Source organism: Anolis carolinensis, chromosome 4 (genome assembly GCF_035594765.1).
Source record: "Anolis carolinensis isolate JA03-04 chromosome 4, rAnoCar3.1.pri, whole genome shotgun sequence".
Lineage (NCBI taxonomy): Eukaryota > Metazoa > Chordata > Lepidosauria > Squamata > Dactyloidae > Anolis > Anolis carolinensis.
In genome coordinates this window covers 127,921,595-127,943,381 of record NC_085844.1, presented here as the reverse complement: position 1 = coordinate 127,943,381, position 21,787 = coordinate 127,921,595, and the positions used below count along the sequence as shown (strand labels likewise).

The following is a 21,787-nucleotide window of genomic DNA, read 5'->3' as shown; positions in this document are numbered from 1 at the left end:
GTCACAGATGGGCTAATCCATCATCTTCTTGCAGTCACTGGAACCTTACAAACTTTCAAAATTATGATTATTATTGTCATTTGAAGCTGGCATAGACATTGCTATGATAGAGCAAACACTGGAATCTTTTGCTCCAGCTGTAACCCTAGTGCTTGTTGTCCATTCTGCTTTTCAGAATGGGATCTGTTGTGATGGAGACGAAATGGGATACAACACAACATAAGACACTGTACCTATAAGACACTGCTGCAGTTTTAGTCTCTCTCTGATACTACTGTCAAACTTTTCCTAACATTGACAATTAATATTTAATCTGGTTTTTTAAATAAGCAGGTTCTGGTATCATTATAAGATGCAACAGAATTAGCAGTACTTCTGATTTAACCATTATCATGACATCTTCACTGAGTGTGCAAAATATTGATCGGCCAAATCTATTTTAAAAGATAGCAAATGAGGTTTAGGGGCTGCAGTAATGAGCTTATATATTGAGAATCTTAGCTCAAATCTCCATCCAGCTATTAAGTTTCACTGACGCTCCTTCTACACTTCCATATAAAATCCAGATTATCTGCTTTGATAATCTGGATTATATATCATTGTAGAAGGGGCCTGAGAGAGAGGGGTGGGGAAAGGGCCACCACTGCTGCAATTAACAGAATATCGTAACATGCACTCTGCACTTCAGAATAAATTAATAAACTCTAAACATTATGTCTGCGGCCTTACAGAGGAAAGACAGAGGAAAGGAATAGGCAACAGAGTTTAGAAGGGGACTATGTTTATTCTGTACCAATGCAAGGGAAATAATAAATGGAGTTTCTCAATTACTATGCAATGTATTAAGATTAGAAACAGTACAGAAATTGTTCAGAAAATGAGAGGCAGCCAAATGAACATTAAAGGGTAATTTTGTAAGGTATTTTATATCACAAGAGAGCACATTAAACTAGTACAGGCAGATAAAATTTTTTGAAGATTTCAGATAGCACAACACCATAAATTACAATGTGAAGATTAAATGTTATATGAGAAAAAACTAATGACAGAATAAAAGAGGAGTGGCTTGAAAACAACAATGGAATAAAGATTAACCAAAAGGAGAAATTAAGATCCAAGATAAAAAGAGTAAGCTAAGAAATAAGGAAACATGGTAAATAAAGGAGAATGTGCCGAGCATCGTAACCCTGATCACAGGGTAATTGCTCTCTTCAAAGTCAGTATTGTCTGGAGGAAGGATCTTCTGGAACCCTTTAGCCATGATGGTACTGGTTTATGTCATAATACATCAAAGTAACAGAAGCAAAATTAAGATTCCGGTCTTGCTGGTACTAAACAGTGTAGACTGTGACTCTATCCAGTAGAAGAGATATCTAGGGCAAATTAACAAAGAAAGGGGGAGGAATGAGCACAGCAAGAGGAGCAAGAGATGATGAGCAAATGCAGAAGTTACTAGACCTTGTCCTTTGCTTTGGTCAGGAGTGAAGACTGGTGTGGTTTTACTTTCAGCTTTGGTTATCTCACACAGTTGTTGGATGAGTAGAATATGAATATGAGGGATAAATAACGCCATCCATCAGCAGGAGTGCATGCAGAGTGAAAATCTTTGTTTATACCCATTCATTTTGAATATCAGGATTTTAAATTGAGCTTTGTTTGATTTGTTTTAAGCAACACATTTTATTTTCAGTTTTTGCTACAGACAGCCGGCTAAAATGCATGCAGACAAGCCATGCCTTTCACATCTCACATGGCCCGAGGCAGGCTGTATAAGCTGCTAAGCATACGTTAGTCTAAGGCTTCAGGTTTTATTGTGCTACCCTTCCTGCATATCTGAGCACTGCTTCTGCCCTGCTGGGACATCATACTGGCTGTCAGAGATAGTAGATGGCAGGATGCCTTGACGCCCAAGGGACGTGGATAGAGGCTGCCATTCAGGAGTGCATGTCTGAGACAGTGATATACCCAATTTGGGAGGGAGTTGGTGGAATGAAGCATTCCGTGGAGTGTCATTAATTACCCAGAGGAGTCAGTCTGCCATCTCTCCACTTGTGGGCCAGTAATGAGGGACACTGCTGTTCCCAGTCATGGTTTAGGATACTGTCTGTCAGCTGATACATCTCCTGGAAACCATACACGTCCATTCCAAGATGATACAAATGTTGAATCAAGATCTGTGTGTTTGATAACTCCTGTCCGCAAAGAGACTGACAGGTTGTGCTCAGGTTGTACAGAATCCTCTGGGCATTTGCTTGACCTTGCCCTCTGCTGTATACTGCCCTTTTACATCTCATCTCAGTGTCTCTAATCCTTCCCCCTCTTCTGTTCTTCCCTCCATCTCTGTTTACCTCCACCACTCACTGCTATGAGAGCAGCCTGGTCACTTTTTAAGAGATAGTGGATTTCCTGTAGACCAGGCATGGGCAAACCCAGGCCTGCAGGCTGGATGCAGCCCTTTAGGCTCTTCTCTTAAGCCTCCATCTGCCTCAGTCTTTCTCTGCAGCAGCCCGCTGCATCCCCCAGCTGAGAGGAAGGACGAGGCAGAGACACATTGCTGTAGAGTGCTCTCCTGAGAGCTCTTGGCAGCAGCATGTCTCTTCCTCCTTTCAGCCTGGAAAAGGGGAGCCAGGAGAGAAACATGCTGCTGCCTAGAGCTCTCAGCAGTTGCGTGTCACTTCCTCCCCTCAGCACTGCATCCCCAGGCTGAGAGGACCCTCATCATGTCAACTGTCCCCTTGCGTCAAATACTCCGGCTGCATCAACTGCCTTCAGCCTCCTCCTGCCCCCTCACTCCCAGTCTGGCGCAGACCACTTGTCCAATCCTGGCCTGTAATGTATCCCACACCCAAAAATGTTTTCCCATGCCTGCTGTAGACTGTGGGTTGTGGGAGGGATTTGTCTGTAAGCTAAGAGGAGGAGACATAAAGGAAGGTCATGAACATAGAAATTGGTGATACATGGGTTCTGAAAAATAGAGGCTGTACTTCTTGAGTAATAGGATTTTGCTCACTGTCAAGAAGGACTTCTAGTGTAGGCTCCACTGTTATGAACACGGACCTCTAAATGTTATGGCAGTGTCGCGAGATGCACCTATGCAAAACACTTCTGTGGTGTTTCTGGAACATGAAACACTTCTTGTATGTGGCTTTATCATTTTCAAGGGACAGTTCTCCTCAGGGCGTCTTGTGGTTTTATTTAAATGAAGCATCCTTAGATCAGAGCAGTACAGCCTCCCCTCCAGTCTTGTTTTCTGTTGGTTAATCCTGTCATGATGTTTCAACTCTCCTTTGTTTGTCATTTCAGTGGGTTCACCAAGAAGCCCAGTTAGCAAAACTACCCTGACGTTGATCAGTATCACTACCTGTGTCATCAGCCTGGTCTGTGCCTCCCATGTGAACTGCCCACTTGTGGTCAAGATAACATTGCATGTTCCAGAGCATCTTATTGCTGATGGTAAGTTAACATCATTTTACTTACCACCCTGCCTCACCTGCTGCTTGATTTTCACTACAAACAGTGTGTATATGTATATGCTACTTCTACATTGATGATGCATTTATATGATCATATTTTATTGTGCATTGCTGGGCTTGGTCCTCATATGAGCCACCCCGAGTCCCTTCGGGGAGATGGGGCAGTATATAATAATAAAATTATTATTATTATTTCTCATAGAGCACATTGACACGGTTTAGACATGACTTTCGTCACACAAGACTGGGAGGCAGCAGGGAGTGTTAAATGATAGCTGCCAGGCTAAGTGGACTCTGGGCACCAATGACACATGCAGGTCCTCTTTGTTCTTCGTTGTGCACACCGAGAAAGAGGAAAGGGAGCAAGAAACCAAGAAAGGAAGAAGATGAAGAGTCCTGCATACACAGAGAGGAGGAGAGTGACCTTGGTAGCAGCACCTCATATTCCCAGCATTAGAGGCAACATACATGGAGACACTCTTTCCACTCCTTGCAGAAAACAACTGGATGGAAGCATTGACTTTTCAAGTTCCTTCCGCTGTTAACTCTGGGAGGGAAGGAAGGGCAAGGCAAGACTAGCAAGGCAGACCGGCTGCCACAGCTGTTCAGGAAGAAAGCTTTAAAGACAAGGAGGACATTTTCTGGGAACTTCCCTGTGAAAATGGAGATGGAAGAACAAATGGCACCTGAGCCTCTTCCACATAATGAGTGCCCTGCTTGTCCCACTGCCACCCTCTCATGGTGACATTATACTTTGAAAAAGAGTTCCTGTTTTCTTTTAACAAGCCTGGCAGCTTCCTTTAGTCAGGATAGCACACTCTATCCCTCAGCCTTTCAGGGGGCATTGGAGAGTTTGGTGTTCCACTTTGGATTTGGGCTTATCCCCGGTGGCGAAGTGCGTTAAAGCACTGAGCTGCTGAACTTGCAGACTGAAAGGTCTGAGCACCCGCTGTTAGCTCCAGCTCCTGCCAACCTAGCAGTTCAAAAACATGCAAATGTGATTAGCTCAATAGGTACCGCTCCGGCAGGAAGGTAACGGTGCTCCATGCAGTCATGCCGGCCACATGACCTTGGAGGTGTCTACGGACAATGCCGGCTCTTCGGCTTAGAAATGGAGATGAGCACCAACCCTCAGAGTCAGACATGACTGGACTTAACGTTAGGGGAAACCTTTACCTTAATGATTTAGGGGTTGGGAGCTTGTGGGATTCTGGGGTCCTCTCTAAAAGCCACAAGGAGATTGCAGGCCAGACATTGCCTATCTCTGCTCATTAAAGTTGAGGTTTTGGCAACAGGGATGAAATAAAAGTACAGTTCACATTCCTTTCAAAAATTACTTTCAATGTGACTAGTCAGAAAAATCTGCACAGAGAACTGGTGGTTAACTTCATAAGATGGCAGCTCACCAACTAACTGTGTTGATGAAAAAATACTTCAACAAGATTGATAAATATCAAAGAGGAATTGAAGAACAGGAGGATCAAATAACTGGAGGACAGAAAATGAAGGATGATCACAACGGCTGATGAAGATTTATGAATTAATTGAGAAGGACACGTTAACTAGACCGACCGAGGATAAATATTTTTCCAACTTCAATAGAGATTGGGATTTATTAATTAATATGTAATAATAATGATGAGGTCATTTTTAAAAATGTATTTGCAAACATTATTGGGAAAGCTTTGTGCAAAATGGTTCAAAATGTGTCTTAAAGATACAGCCAGGATCCACTGTTGTTCAAGCTCAGGTGGCTTACACAGATGGGTGGCTTGCTATTTCCAGTATCAGAGCTGCAGTCTTTTCTCTCATTTTAACAACCCATAGCAGTAGGAGGTCACCCTCACATATGGATGTCAATGGGTGCAATTTGGTCACAGCCCCTTATGATGGAGTACAAATAATGGTGGTACCTATTGGCATTGGCACAGCTTCGCAAAGACATCATGTAACATGATTCAGGCATCTGCTCATAGAACTTGTGGAGGACAGGGGCCATCTTGTTGGTCAAAGCACCTGCCACAATCATGATGTAGGCTTGTCAAGGGCTGGGTTGGGAGACATACTAAAGCAGTCCCTGTTATAGTGCAGAGCCGCCATGTGCATCATCCTGACAGTACAGCAGGCCAGGCCAAATGTCATGGGGCACAAGGTGTTCTGATGGGGCCAGTCAATCAAGTACTGCAACTTGGTGATGAAATATTCTGCTGACTGTTGGAGACGAGAGACTTCTTCTGAACTATTACAGCACTCTTTGGCTGAATGGTGGTGGGACTTTCTGCACTATCCTGATGCACAGAATGGGTATTGGATATCATGACCAGCCTCAGAAAGAGCCACCCTCAGGGTGCCACATGGGAAACTGCCAGGGCCTTCATTTTCAGAAGGGGGCATTGGTCATGTGGGGTTTAGAAATTAGTAGAACATTATTAAAAGTAGAAGTGTGATTATATAATATTACTTAAAGGGAATAGACTAGTTAGAAATAAAAAGCATCAGATAGATAGTAAGAGGTTCATAGATGAGTCTTTGCATTAATCAGATTTGGTTTTGTGTGTATGTATGTACACTTGTTTGTTTTCCTTTTGTGTTTATGTTTGTCATTTATTGTAGGCATTCAGTTATATCGCAGTAGTTGTAGTTAGAATGTAGATTACTAGTTTTTTTTTAAAAACACACACACATTACCTTGCAATCTGTTTGTTTATTCTACAATTGTTGTATTATGGAATTTTTTCAATAAAAACTATTCATTTAAAAATGGTTTTCAAAGGGCATTGCTTTACAGTGTTTCACAAGTACAGTAGAGTCTCACTTATCCAACACTCGCTTATCCAACGTTCTGGATTATCCGACACATTTTTGTAGTAAATGTTTTCAATACATCGTGATATTTTGGTGCTAAATTCGTAAATACAGTAATTACTACGTAGCATTACTGCATATTGAACTACTTTTTCTGTCAAATTTGTTGTATAACATGATGTTTTGGTGCTTAATTTGTAAAATCATAACCTAATTTGATGCTTAATAGGCTTCTCCTTAAGCTCTCCTTATTATCCAACATATTCGCTTATCCAACATTCTGCCGGCCCGTTTATGTTGGATAAGTGAGACTCTACTGTATTACATCATTGCTTTATCAATATTTGCATTTTCTCACTCAAAAGCAATGGAAATGAATAGAAAGGTAACAAACAGTGAGACGAGTAATAAAACAAGTGTCAACGAGTCATTTTTAATGAGTGTCAAAGAGTCATTTTTTCAAACACTGTAAAAACTAGTAGGAAAAACATCTTCCTGGTTCTGTCATTCTTTCAGTAATTATTGGGAGAATGAGAACTGCAGCATTTAAAGCACAGACTGACTTGATTCCAAGAAGCTTCCAAAGGGGACAATGTGGTTCATGGGTCATAGACCTGCATATTTCTTTCTGAGAGCCGGTTCCAGCTTCCCAATATATAGGAACAAATGCTCTCCTGTGAAAATGCTGAGCCAGGTACCCATGACTTTACCAAGAATTTGTTGTTTATTCATTCATTCGTTTCTATCTCTTCGTGACCTCATGGATCAGCCCATGCCAGAACTCCCTGTTGGCTGTGGCCATCCCCAGTTCCTTCAAGGTCAAGCAGTCCCTTCAAGGATACCAATCCATCCATCTTGCCCTTGGTCGGCCCCTCTTCCTTTTTCCTTCCATTTTCCCCAGCATCATTATCTTCTCCAAGCTTTCCTGTCTTCTCATGATGTGGTCACTTCATCTTTGCCTCTAATATCCTTCCCTCCAGTGAGCAGTCGGGCATTATTTCCTGGAGTATTGCCAAGCATAGTCCTTACATTCTGTTTACAGATGGAGGGAGGGGGAGAGAAGGGATAGGAAGATAGCAGTGATGGTGCACTGATACACCCTTGTAAATGAACAGTCAATAAGAGTTTTAGCTTCACAACTTGCACTAAATGCAAGTATGACCTATTTCTCATGGTGGAGGTAAACCTACCCCTGGGCCATAGTACTCTGAGTGTATGTGTTACATGACTGAACATCCTTCAGTACCTAAGAATAATAAAATCTTTCCATTGAAAAGTGCATGTCAGTTGGAAATAATGAGTGAATTTATCTCCTGAAATACTGATTTCCATTTGTAGTGAATTATTTTGTTCAGAGATATATTCAGTTATGTGAGCACCTACCTGCAGTCTGAAGTGGAACATAGACAGGGGCTTACTGTTTCAGTGTGTGAGAGGGTCGTTTTTTAGATCTGGTTAGTTGAACGCTATACATAGTGGTACAACAGACGCCTGGGAGCTGGTGAGGAGATCAGATTTATATAGTAACATAACACTCATTTGAGAAAGGAAATTGGTTTTCTTAGTGGGAGATTTAGGACCTGAACCAATTATGAGGATCCCAGTCTAGGCACTCTGTGCTTTCATTTTGTTAAAACTGTGAATCCAGATTTGCTTTGCTTTAAACCAGGTCATTGCACAGAGCAATTCATAAGCACTCAGCTGTACTCATACAGGGGCAAGACAGTTTGTGGTGCTCCAGACAGCATCTCTTACCAACCTTAGCCAACATACTTAGTGGTGTTGGATAATAGAAGTTCAACAGTATATCTAGGCAACTTGTTATCCTTCTTCGGTATACTGGGTTGAAATTATTTGTGCCAGATCCCCAGAGCGGTGATGTTATTTCCATTAATTATTCTGAAATATTCAGCCACTGGTTATTCCAAACATGTAATGTGAATGAGTGACCCCTGCCATGGAAGGTATATTTTCAGGGATATTTCCAGAAGAAAGCATATGCTAAAGCCATTGAATGCACTTTGCCTTCTAATCAGACAGTGGAATCCATTCATTCATTTGTGAAAATGAAAATGGTTTGAAAGAAAGAACTCCTGGGTATTTTGACATATGACATTTAAAATGACTTTTACACCTGTGTAGGCCCAAATGCTCATTCACATTTCAAAAATATTTTGCTTTGTCTGGTGTTTACAGTGAATAGAGTTCCACATAAAGGGCAAAGAGAAATCAGGTGGGTTGGGGCTGGATCAGAGGCAATTTGGAAAATATACTCAGAAAATACACATGAAAATACACTCTGTGGAAGTCTTTTAGAATGCTACATTTCCTCCCAATTTCTGTGTACTTTTTCAGGGAGCCGGTTTATCTTGCTAGAGGGTAGCCAGTTGGATGCCAGCGACTGGTTAAATCCTGCCCAAGTGATTCTCTTTTCCCAGCAAAATTCCAGCGGGCCCTGGGCCTTGGACTTGTGTGCCCGCCGTCTTCTTGACCCGTGTGAACACGAATGTGACCCTGATACTGGTAGGTGGGTGAAATGTGAAAATGGGGGCATCTATTGTGGTCTGAAGGGGTTTTTCTCTGCATGCGTAACTGGCAGAATCAGGAGAACTGACATGAAAAAGTTGCATGAACATACAAAGCTGTCCTATACTTTATACTGTAGTTTAACATTGAAACCTGTTGACTATATGCTCACAGTAGAGCATTAAACCCTATGTACCTAGTTAGGAAGACCTTAAATAACAACAACAAACAAACCTGAGTGCTGCTAGAGTCCAGTTCTGCTTTGACAGACACTATCTCTGTGATACTAGGCTCCACCCTCTGAATTTAGATGTGGACGCCATGGGGCTAGTCAACCCTACATATTCTGCATCTCCTGCATGTGTTCCCAAGTAACAACACTTTGATTCACTTGCCTGTATCTACATTCTGCTGCAGAGCTGGCATTCCATTTATTCACAGCCATCTGCTTTGGCAGCTGCCAACTCCAACAGGCATCTTGGAGGGAGGCCTTAAGCACCCTCATGGGGGCAGGGAGGTCTTTCTAAATTCACAGGTTTTTCTCAATGTTCTGGGAAAATGTGTTCTTTTAAAAACAAAACAAAAGAGAAGCGCTTCTGTCAAGCCTGTTGTTCTTTTGGCTGTATCCTGACCTGATTGCTGTGTAGACACTGATTGTTTTCAGAAAGATTAGCACAGTGGATTCGAGTCAGGCTCCAGGGCAAACCTTTCACATTCAGAGGCAATGCCTGGTAGTTGTTGATGTTATGTTTTGTGTTGGAAGACTTGAACTACAAGCCAGACATCCTTCCTCCTCATTAATTGCATCACAAAAACTGGTTTGAAGGTGATAAAAATGTCTATACAGGCCTTTCAAGACAATAGGGAAAAACATCTGGTAAATGTCCCTCTTTTTTCCAGCTCGGCTACACTTCTATTGTATAGCCATACTCCATTTTTGCACATATTACAATGGTTGCTGCCTTCTTCTGTGTCCAGAAATCTGCAGGTGGGAGGCATTCAATCAACAATGGTATTTGGAAAGGGGATAGAGCAAGATGCCTCTAATCTGTCCTAAAACATCAGCACAGAACTGTCATTAGAACAAACCAGAAACTCTTCCAAAATCAGACTGATGTGATGAAACAAGTAGGAAAGCAGGCCATTTTAGAACCACATTGTGAAACAACTTGGAACCTTTGGCTGGAATGTACTGAATTCTCCAGAGTGCTAAAGTGTGTGTGGAGGAAGTCTCCAATTCCTTTGGGATAATACTTACCCCTTCTGGGAGCCTTACGCTCCCAGCAATTTAGTCTACACAGTTTAAGAGTAATAGTTCTGGCAAGAATCCTTCTAGCCAGATAGCCAGGGGATTTGGAAGAATTGATTGCCTTCTGATTCCTTTTGCATGGACTTCTGCAGCCTGCTGATTTTCTCTTATGCCTGCCCACTAGGTCATCTAGGGAAGCCATTTGGCTCTGATTCATAGTGCTTGCCAGAGCCACTCTGCTCTGCCTGCATCCCTGCCAGAACATATATGTCACCTTATTGGATCTTGCAAGATGATAGCATTTACCCCCTTCACTGATTCTTGCATGTAGCATTGCTAACTTCTATTAGTTTTCCTCCTGTGCTTTTAACAGTGGCTTATCATTTAGAAATTAGGCATCTAAAACGTTTACTTTAATCCCACAGAGAAAACCCAGCAAACCGTAAGAGAAGAAAGTAAGTCCTGAGTCAATCATATCATAAACATCGTCACATTATGGCTAGTAATATCTCTTTTCCATTGAAGACTCTAAGTTGTTTTAAGACAAAGGCATCTAATAGTGGATCCAATTTATGCTATTGGTAATGTCCAGGGCCTGCTATACAGAAAATGGCATCTATATTTTTATGTGACCTGATGTTTTAAGGGCATAACAAAGAATCTTTCTGGATTTGACCAAAGTTTATCTCAATCTATATCTTATTTTTTATCAGTAGTCACTCAAAGGTACATTCTCCCTCCCATTAAAAGTTTCATCACTACCATTTCAACTATCATGGCCAATTTTTTATTTTCAAAGCTGGCTCTGTTAGCAGCTATCATTATGAATGGTTGCAGCTGGGGGCTTAATCTGGCATTTTAATCAGGTGAACACTGGTAGAGCCCTATCCAAGCTCATTTATATCACAGGTAGAAAACAGGGACTGGAAGTACATGCAAGAAGTGGCTCCAAGGGATAATAGCAGTGTCAAATTCATATATCTTGAACACATTACAGTTTTTGTAGCCTCGTTACTGTATTCATCAGAAAACATTTAGTTCCAGGGTGGGGATTGTTAGACCTTCTAGATCAGTGGTTCTCGATCTGGGGTCCCCAGATGTTTTCAGCCTACAACTCCTAGACATCACAGCCAGTTTACCAGCTGTTAGGATTTCTGGAAGTTGAAGGCCAAAAATATCTGGGGACCCCAGGTTGGGAACCACTGTTCTGGATGTTGCTGAAGTGCAACACCGTCATTCTATTCTGTAAACTGACAACATTTGGAGGGCTGTATGATTCACACCTTGCTTAGTTAGATCCATCAACAACTTACCAAATTAAATGATGAGGAGTAATTCATCTTTGCTTTGGTTTCATTGGAAGAAAGGAACAAGGGTTGGGTTCTTCTTTCATAAATGTGTTTACTTTCAAAATGCCAGATAAATTATCTTATCTGGATCCAGATTCTCCACATTTCCTAGCTAGTCATCATCTCAATCAGTCTATTACTTTGAAAAGCTTTCAGCATTGTGACGGGGTAATTCCACATTTTCAGGGCCATCCTTCCACAATAAATTTTTATAGTTCTGACGATGTTATATAGTTATTTCGTCTTTACAGAATTATCAAAACTCTATATAATTCTCTCTCCCAGATGCTCCCTCCACCCCATTGGAGGCGGGGGTTAACAAATGCTCCTTATTGAAATGTATGGAACTGATTAAAAGTCTCCAACAATGAAAAAAAAAGAAGTATCAAAACAATCTTACCTCAATATATCCCCACATAAATTAGGTAAAATTAATAAAAATATGAATAATAACTGTTGGAAGTGTGAAACTCAAGAAGGCACATTCTACCATATGTGGTGGACATGTACCAAAGCAAGAGAATACTGGAAAAGAATTCCAAAAAACCCCAAAAGGTTTTGAAAATGACATTAGAATTGAAACCAGAATATTTACTATTAGGGATAATAGACATAAATATGGACAAAAATATAGACAGACTATTTACTTATCTTACAACAGCAGCAAGAATAGTGTATGCTAGGAATTGGAGAACAAAAGAAACACTCTCAACTCACCAATGCTTACTAAAAATACTGGAAATTATGAATATGGATAAATTAACGCAATATTTATCATGAAACGAAGGGAAACTGAAGAAAGAAACAGATTAGCAGTTATTCAAAGAAAAAAATTAATATGTATCCCAGAAAAGGAGAGCAAATAGGGAGAAGCAAAAGAGAAGTAGAGAAATAAGGAGGAAAGGACTAAGAACAAATATAACCACTACGGAGGAGATCGGAAGTCAACAATAAACTTTACCGCCCCTTTTTTGTTTCTTTGTGTTTCCCCACAAATTTCATAACTTTCTAACCCTGTTAATACCTACATCCCTTCCCCCCTTCCCTTCCTTGTTCCCCTCTGTCCCAACTACTTTTTATTTAGTTGTTAAAATATATCAATAAAACAATTTTACCTCCTCAAGCATTAATGCAGACTTTCCAAATGACAGGGAAGAATCTTCACTTTCTGTCACAGAGATTCCCCAGGCAGCTCCATCCTGAGATTACTTAATGATTGATGGATTATGGACTCAGTCTGCAGGCATTGCTACTTCTGAAAAGCTACCCTATGGTAAAACATATAGCAAATCTGGCAAAAGGCATTCCTGTCTCTGCAGCTACCTAGCTTTCCAAGAATAGTGGGATCCTTAGGTAGAAGTGACCATATGCTCCTGGCGTTGATGATACAGAAGAAAAAGGAAACTAAGAGAAGTCAAACATACATTATAGATTTTACAAGAGCCGACTTCAGGAAATTTAGGGAAATAGTGAGAGTGATCTCATGGATAGAATTGTTAAAAGAGAAGGGAATTCATGGTGAATTGTAGTTTCTTAAAAGTGAGATACTGAAGGCATAAATGCAAACAGTGCCAACAAGAAGAAAAATAAAAGAAGTCTAAAGAAACCAGAATGGATGTCCAAAGAACTTTCAACTGTACAAGAAATGGAAAGTGGGGGAAATCAAAGACAAATTCAAACAAAAAAACAACACGTCAAGAAAAGGTCCAAAAGGCTAAAGTGCAACACAAGCTCAAGTTTGCCAGAGAGATTAAAAGCCTTTAGTTATATCAGTAAAAAAAGGAAGAACAAGAAAACAGTAGGGCCTCTGTGTGGAGAAGGCGGTGAAATGCTGAGGATAGGAAAAAGGCATAATTGCTCAACACCATCTTTGCCTCAGTCTCCTCCCAAAAGGAGATTGGTGTTCAACCTGAGCAATATGGAGCGGATGAGGTAACAGGGGAAGTGCAACCCAAAATGGGTAAAGAAGTAGTCCAGGAATATCTGACTATTCTAAATAAATTCAAGTCTCCATGGCCAACTCTGAACCAAGATTGGGATGAGTTCATGAGTTTTGTTAATCCAAGAATTGTAGCCTGGGAGACGGCTTGATAGTTATCTAAGGTGGTGGGTTCCCCGCTCCCTTAGCATTACTTCTTTTAGAGAGGTTCAAAGATAGTCCTCTTTCAAAGAAACACTTGCAACCTTCATCACTCAATTGAGCAGTCCTCCTTTGGTTGCTTTATTTAGCCAGTATAGACATGGGTAAAACAAACAAATGGTTGGTTTTGCCTCTCCAAGCACTTTTTCTGCATCATCCTGAATGCCTGCAAGAGAGAAAGAATTACGACCTTGTGTGTAGCTTGTCTTTCTTGGAATAAATCATTAGGCAGGTGGTTTCAGTATCCAAACTTAATCCTTACCTTACCTTTTGTCTAGGCAATGCACCAGAAATATCAAGGAGCCATGGTGGCATGATGGGTTAAACCCTTGCACCAGATGAACTGCTGACCTGAAGGTTGGGTTGCTGACCTGAAGGTTACCAGTTCGAATCTGCGAGATAGGGTGAGCTCCCATCTGTCAGCTCTAGCTTGTGGGGACATGAGAGACGAATCCCTGCTAACACATCCCTGCGTCCCCTGGGCAACGTCTCTGTAGATGGCTAATTCCCTCACACCAGAAGCGATTTGCAGTATGTTCTCAAGTTGCTTCTCACATTTAAAAAAAAAACCCATAAATATTGATCCTTTTAATGCAGTTTATCAGTATTTTAGAGGAGATGGCAGAGACACAACCAGACACGTCTCTATTTCCCACTGCCTTCTTGCAGCCCCATCTGTCCCATCACCCCCTAGTGACCTGGGTTAAGCAGAAACCACAGAAAGCGATAAGGCATCAGAAAGGAATTGAACCTTTTAAGGTGTTATGACCTTTAAAGGTCTCAAGTGCAGAGATACAAAATCTGTGAATATATCTTTTTCCTTTTTTCACAATTGAATTATTAAAACTGCTAGTCTAATATGTGTATTCAGGAATACTATTTTTCCTAATATAGGCATTTATATGCAACTTTCTCTAATGAATTCATTCCTGAATGTATTTTTAAAACTGAGAACTGGGAAAACCAAAGGATAGACTGAATTCTCATTTCTAGTGGCTTGGGAAATGTAAACAGAATAAAAACCTCCCATATCTCTCTTCATATAATACTAATTTATTTGCAGAATTGGTAATTTTATTTACAGATACAATTAAGAAAATGGTCAACCCAAATGTCAAGCCTGAAGAGGTGACAAACTGCTCCAAATAAAAAGTTACGATATACCCCATTAATATTGGGCAAGGTACTATTGTGCTTCTGTAAAAAAAATCCTTTTTACCTTCTTGAGAAGCAGGAAACATTTAATGTCAGTGCTTTTGGAAGAGACTTTTGAGGAGAATGGAAAATTGGCTTAATGCACTGAAAAATAAGTGTAAGAAATCATCTGTAATTGATTCAAATCATATCATTTGTAGTTATATGATCAACAAATGAAAGGTTCTTGTGATTCTAATAATCAGTTATGTGTGTACACATAGGTTTTGCTGTTCCTCTATCCTTTAGATCACATTGCTTACCATTTTTGATGCCCATCCCATGATTTTTGCAATGCAGTGGCCAGAAATGCACACAGTGTTTGGCATATCTCATTGATGCAGACTGATATAATAGGCCCTATATTATTTCTGATTCCTCTCCTAATGCATTCTAGCACAGCATTTATCTTCGTCTGTGCTGCCACACACTGAGATGATAGCTTCGGCCACAAACCCAAGGTCTCTTTCCTGAGGAGCCACATAACTCATTCATTTATTTTCCTATTTTGTTTGTTTTTCCATGGCTAGGTGAGTGCTTTTGCTATGAAGGTTATATGAAGGATCCAGTGCACAAACACCTTTGCATCAGGAATGAATGGGGCACAAACCAAGGGTAAGTGATTTTTATTGATCTTTATTATAATTGCTTGGCTTGAGCAAAGTGAATGGCTCTCTTTTGTCATGGTCCAAGCCACCAGGCTGAATGGCACATAGCGTGCCCTTAAGAATTAAGTCTTGCAGTTTATTCACTCAATGTGGGCAGATAGACGGTTAAGGATTATTAAGCCAGGGAGACAGCGTTGCTGGAGAAGGAACCCAGGGAGGTCTGATGGAAATTGCCTCAAGTAGCCTGGACTAGAGAACTAACTTGAGCCAGCAGATTTTTAGGGTGTGTACTAGTGTGGGAGGAGGAGAGCCTAGTGCTAGCACTTACAGCAGTGGTTCTCATCCTTTCATCCTTCAGATATTTCAATTTTCAGAAACCTGGCCACTGGCAAAGCTTGGTGTGGCTTCCTAAAGTTCAAAAAAATCTGGAGGGGCAAAGATTGAGATCCACTGATTTACATGATTCTAAGTCTGAAAGTGCTCCTTGATTGGTTACTACGAGTGTAGGGCATGAGGTCAAGTCTTCCCTCTGTGTTGTCTCCCTGGAAGTTCTCCTTACAAGTCCTAGGGGACAGTGGGAGACTTGGCTTGATGTGAGTTGGGAAAACAGAATTGTTTTTATGGTGGGATGGGTTTCAGTACTGACAGGCCGGTTGCCATTTATTTACCTATTTACATTTACTCCCATAGGTGAGGCACATTACTTTTTCAATCTGTAATTCTTCAAATATTTTTAAATTTGAAGATTATTACAAACATAATGTGTACTTAGAAGTGCCCTCCATGTGCCCAGTGCAGCTTATTTCCAAGTAAAAGTACATAGAATAGATTGCAGACAGTCTGTTATTTCTAGGGACTTAACAACAATAGCTGTCTTAGTATTTCATCATTTAGTACCTATCTGATTAATAATATCTGACGAGAGTGATCCAATTTTGCAATATTTTTTGATGGAGGGAGGGAGCTTCATCCTGGGGGTTTGAACCTCCATGGGGGTGACAATGAAGAAGTCTCTGAAAATACTGAGAGTCAACAAATGGTAATAATCACTGTCTTTACATGTGTGACAATGCAGACTTGGCATTAGCATGATCCCATGGCTTGGCTCCAGGAAGCTCCAGCACAAAATTTAAGAATTGGAGGTTATTTGGATGAAAAGCAGAGGATCATGTATTTTTCTTTATGAGGCTGTAGTTCTTAAGATTATGTTTGTATATACTCTATTTTATAACTTAACACTAATTATGGAATCATAATTAATTCAGAGTTAGTTAAGCAATGAAATGATGTTTCTGTGCCTTCATACTGAGTTTGTAAAATTCACCTTTCCACTTACCAGAGGTCGAAACAACAAAATATCTGTTGATTGTAGACTGTAACTTGTAGTTCTTTGGTAGAGTGTAGAAGCAAATGTGTTATCACTGCTTTTTAGTAGTTTTTACTGTTGAGTCTCTCTGTGTGTATGTGTGTGTGTATATGAGAGAGAGAGAGAGAGAGAGAGAGAGAGAGAGAGAGAGAGAGAGAGAGAGAGCGCACTGCCCCCTAGTGTACATTGGAATAGTTCACAGAATACTGAATAGATTGCAGATTTCTTGATTTTGTAGAACTGTAGAATAGTCACATTGTTACACAAAGACTTCAGATGATCTTTAGATGAACCTTGTTGATCCCAGTAGGAGGGCAGATTATGGAGCCATTTAGGGGACAGTGATTAGGTGGGTTAATGAATTCTGTGAACAGAAAGATGGAGTAGTCATGAGGAGCTCTCTTAGCCCAGTCATAGCAAAAGTTTACATGGAACATTTTCAGAATCAAGCCCTGGAGACAGCAACAAAAAAGCCCACTATACAGTTCTGATATGTGGGTGACATGCTCACCATTTGAAGCCATGAAGAAGAAAAACTAAACAAGTTCCTGGGCCACATCACCGACATCCAACCGAACAACCAATTTACCATGGAAAAGAAAATGAAGGAAAGCTACCATTTCTAGATGTCCTAGTTATCTGCAAACCAAATCAACAATTGGGCCACACAGTTTACAGAAAACCTATGCACACTGATAGATACCTACATGAAAAACTCCAACCACCATCAAAAAATAAGCACAATCAAAGCCCTACTAGACCATGCAAAAGGATCTGTGAACCCCATCTCTTCCAAGGTGAACTGAACCACCTTAACTGGGCTCTACAGGGCAATTGATACTCCACCACAGACATCAGAAGAGCTTCAAGAACAAGAATAAGCCACAAGAGTAAAGACAAAGATCCAACCGGATGAAAAGTGTTCTTACCACACATCATACTGACCACATAGGGAAACAAATGAAGAAACACAACTTCCAAACAATTTACAGACCCACCAAGAAAATTCAACAAATGCTATGGTTGGCTAAGGATAAGAGAGATTCTCTAACCCCAGCAGGAGTCTACTGTATACTGTGCAGCTGTGGACAAGTCTATTTAGAAACCACCAAACGCAGCGCCCAGACACGAATCAAAGAACATGAAAGGCTCCAGACTAATTCAACCAGAGAAGTCAGCTATAGCAAAGCACTTGATGAACTTGGAAGTGAATATTATTTGAGAACATAGAAATGCTGGACCACTCTAACAACCATCATGTCACCCTATGCAGGGAAGCCATTGAAATCCGCACGTACTTGGACAATTTCAACAAAAAGGAGGAAACCATGAAGATGAACAAAATCTGGTTACCACCATTAAAAAACAGGAGAATCAAGACAGTAAATAAAGAACACCACTCAGAAACAGGAGAACTCCAGATAGCAAGCAATCAACTGCCAGTTAACAAATTCCAAACAGAGGATGCCTTCAGGCAATCAAGGCCAGGCTACCTCTATGCAGATTGTTAGGTTCTGAGGCCCCTGCAAATAAACACAGCTCACAATGTTCAGGAACACTGGATACACTTTATTCTTGACCATCAGCAAAGAAACAAGATGGTTCTAAACCACAATCATCACACAAGCTTTTATACCCTCCTTCACACCAGCCCTCCTTCTCCAAACTCTACTTTCGATTGTCCCTTTCGATTGGCTCTCAAAACATCAGCCAGGCCAGATGGCCTTATCAACTCTCCCCTTCTTCTTCCCACATTCTGACATGACAGAATGACGCAAACGGCCTATTCCTTAAGGCCAGTTTGGGGCATCCTGACACAGATACCCTCACTAATTGATTTTGCAGCTTTGTGGCTACCCAATGCTATTCAAGCTTGCTAATTGCAACATTCACACTTGCTTTAGAAAGGAGTTTTTTTCTCCCACCTTGGACATTCTACAGGCCCCCACTTGCTTCACTGCTAACAAAACCTCTGAAGATGGTGGCCACAGATGCAGGTGGAACTTCAGGAGAAAATGCTGCTGGAACATGGCTATACAGGATCATGCCATGCTAAATGAAAAACTCACAGCAACCCAATCTAATGATAGCTTGCACATCTTTGAATCATTTTAAGGTAGAATTGTGGTATGGAAGAAATTGCCACATTGCATGTAAAATGTCCCAAGTTTCGTTCTTTGGACTGGGCTAGTTTGACTCAGCATAAGATTGCCTCATACATTATAGCCATTCCTGGTTAATAAAGGAATACCTTTCCGAGGCTCTTCAAAGAGAGAGAACTCAGTGGGGAAGGACTACAGATCAAAGAGAGTTGTGAGGGGGAGAAAATACACACAACTACACAATTCTTGGGATTGTATTTTCTCAGAAAATGAGAGCAAGGGAGCAATTGAGGGAGAAAACATCCTCAGAGAAAATACAAATTTGTCTTTTGAAGTTCTGTAGTACAGCTTGGGTCATCTCTATTTCCTTGATTGATCAGCCTGTTTTCTCCCAAAGAAATGGCTATGTGTCTGTCAACTAATTAAAAAGAATTCATGGCCTGGAAAAAGTGAGGATGGCCCATGGGCTAGAAAACCATAGGGCGTCCCTGGTCACCAAGCTCTGAATCACATACATAACCTTCTTGTGTTCACACATGCGTGTGTATAGTCAACGAAAATGTAAAGACAAAAGTTATGTTCTCATTGCCAGTTTGCATTCCCAAGAGTGGTGTGCAGTGGAGAAGTATCTATCAGACAGACATTAATTGGTTGGGTTGCTAAATTCTCCATAAGACAAGGTTTGATTTTGGAGAGTTGGGAATAAACAGTAGCAAATTTGGGAGGGGGGGTGACACTTGAGGCGGGCACTTAAGTAAAAGATAATGGTCCTTATTGTGAAACCATTCTTACCAAAATGTTTCTTCTGCAGTGTGCTCAGTAGAAGTCTGTCTGTCTGTCTCTCTTTCACTGTCAGACACACACACACATTTTGGCAGAAAACAACAGATGTTGGAAAAAATAATGGCATTACAGTAGAGTACTAAATACTATATATATAATACTCTACTATTTAGTAGAGTACTAAATACTAAAAATAATGGCATTACAGTAGAGTCTCACTTATCCAAGCCTCGCTTATCCAAGTTTCTGGATTATCCAAGCCATTTTTGCAGTCAATGTTTTCAATATATCATGATATTTTGGTGCTAAATTCGTAAATACAGTAATTACAACATAACATTACTGCATACTGAACTACTTTTTCTGTCAAATTTGTTGTATAACAGGATGTTTTGGTGCTTAATTTGTAAGATCATAACTTAATTTGATGTTTAATAGGCTTTTCCTTAATCTCTCCTTATTATCCAAGATATTCGCTTATCCAAGGTTCTGCCACCCTGTTTAGCTTGGATAAGTGAGACTTTACTGTAATTGTAAATCCTCATTTTTGAGTAACATAATGTAACATAGGGCCCTTCCAGACAGGCCAAAAATGCAGGGCTGTCGTTAAAGCGAATTAAATCGGAACAAAGCAGGTAAACCCTGTTTTGTTCCGAATTAATTAGCCCAGATTAATTATGGTAGATACGCAAGAGTGAGTCACCATTGTCATCTCACACTCAAAACTCCCAAAATAATTCCTTAAAATATAAAACAATTTACTTGGCTACCATTACGGTAATCCTGGAGTCGTCCTGGCAGGAGACCGGGGGGGGGGGCAGTTTTTCTCCTCCCCCATCTCCTGGCTCCAGGAGTACTCCAGCAGTACCTTAATGGCAGCTGGGTAAGTTGCTTTACATTTAAGGACTTCTTTTGTGGGGGAGGGGTGGGTGGGTGATCCCTTGCCATCCTAGTAGTTACCGGGATGGCATGGGGACACCTCCTGGAAAAGCCTGGGTTTTGGTGTGGATGTGGGACTCAAATCCGTGCCATTTTGAATGGTGGAAGAACAGGATGGAAGATCCCATACAGGGTTGTACTAGGATATAAAAGCAGATAGAAAAGACTTGGAAGGAAAGGATAAACTTGTATTGGATCAATAATAAGGAAGGAAGCCATTGTGTGGATTTAGATGGGTGAGAACATTTTTAATCTACATATATTCATACACAGATGATACTCAGGCCCCACCTATACTGCCATATAATGCAATTTCAGAATGCAGTTTAACTGAATTGAACTGGATTATCTAAGTCTATGCTGCCTGATAATGCAATTCAATGTAATTAAACTGCATTCTGAAACTGTATTATATGGCAGTGTAGATGATGCAAGAAAAACCTACAATGTCTCTGTATGTGCAGTTGTCACCATAAGTTCTCAGCTGTTATTACCTCAATAAATGAATCTAAAAACCCAAAATGAAATGTACTGAGGTTAGAAATAGGTCAGGAAATGCTTCACCCTGAGATTAATTTGCATTATGAAAGCCATATCATCATTTGAAAGGGAAAGGTGTTCTTCAAATGTTTGTACTCAGCAAGCATGGTTTTTAATATATATTTCAATATAGAGAATGAAATAATAATAAAACCCTTCCTGAGTCAGACTGGCTGTTGTCAAACTCCTTGCTTAGTATCCTCTTGGGAAAGATGTCACTTTGTACTCTGGTTATCTCTTACTATACAACTGGACTCTTCTCTGCTTATCTTCCTTCAGCCTGGTCCCCTTGACTTTTGTTTGACAAAATTATGGTTCCTTTTCTTCTGTTCACACCTAAGGTCTCAGAAGTACACTTTTGATCTGCTATATCCCCCAAACCCATCTTTAAATCAAACAAACAAACAAATGGCCAATTCACACTACATGGTTATAGCACTATGATTTCACTTCAACTGTCACAGTTCGATCCAATGGACTCCTGGGGTTTGTAGCTTGGTGAGCTACCAGATGAGTCCTCTGAATGAGAATACTAAATTCTCTTTATTAAATGCCCAATTTCAGCCAGGACAGTTAGGCCCCATCTACATTGCCATAGAATGCAGGTTTTTAATGCAGTTAAACTTTAACATAATGCAGTTCAATGCAGTGAGACCGCATTATGAAACTGCATTATATGGCAGTGTAAATGGGGCCTTAAAGTAGAATAAAAG

General features: G+C 40.6%; 1 protein-coding gene across 3 annotated transcripts in view; it reads left to right on the top strand.

The window, feature by feature from the left end:
• Positions 1-21,787, top strand: part of astn1 (astrotactin 1) — a 302,993-nt gene that overhangs the window by 150,161 nt on the left and 131,045 nt on the right. For all 3 annotated transcript variants that reach the window (XM_008108949.2, XM_003219851.3, XM_062977759.1), the window contains exons 6-8: positions 3,304-3,453; positions 8,634-8,801; positions 15,267-15,351. In XM_008108949.2, the coding sequence (XP_008107156.2) occupies positions 3,304-3,453; positions 8,634-8,801; positions 15,267-15,351 (403 nt within the window). The remainder of the gene's footprint in view (positions 1-3,303; positions 3,454-8,633; positions 8,802-15,266; positions 15,352-21,787) is intronic.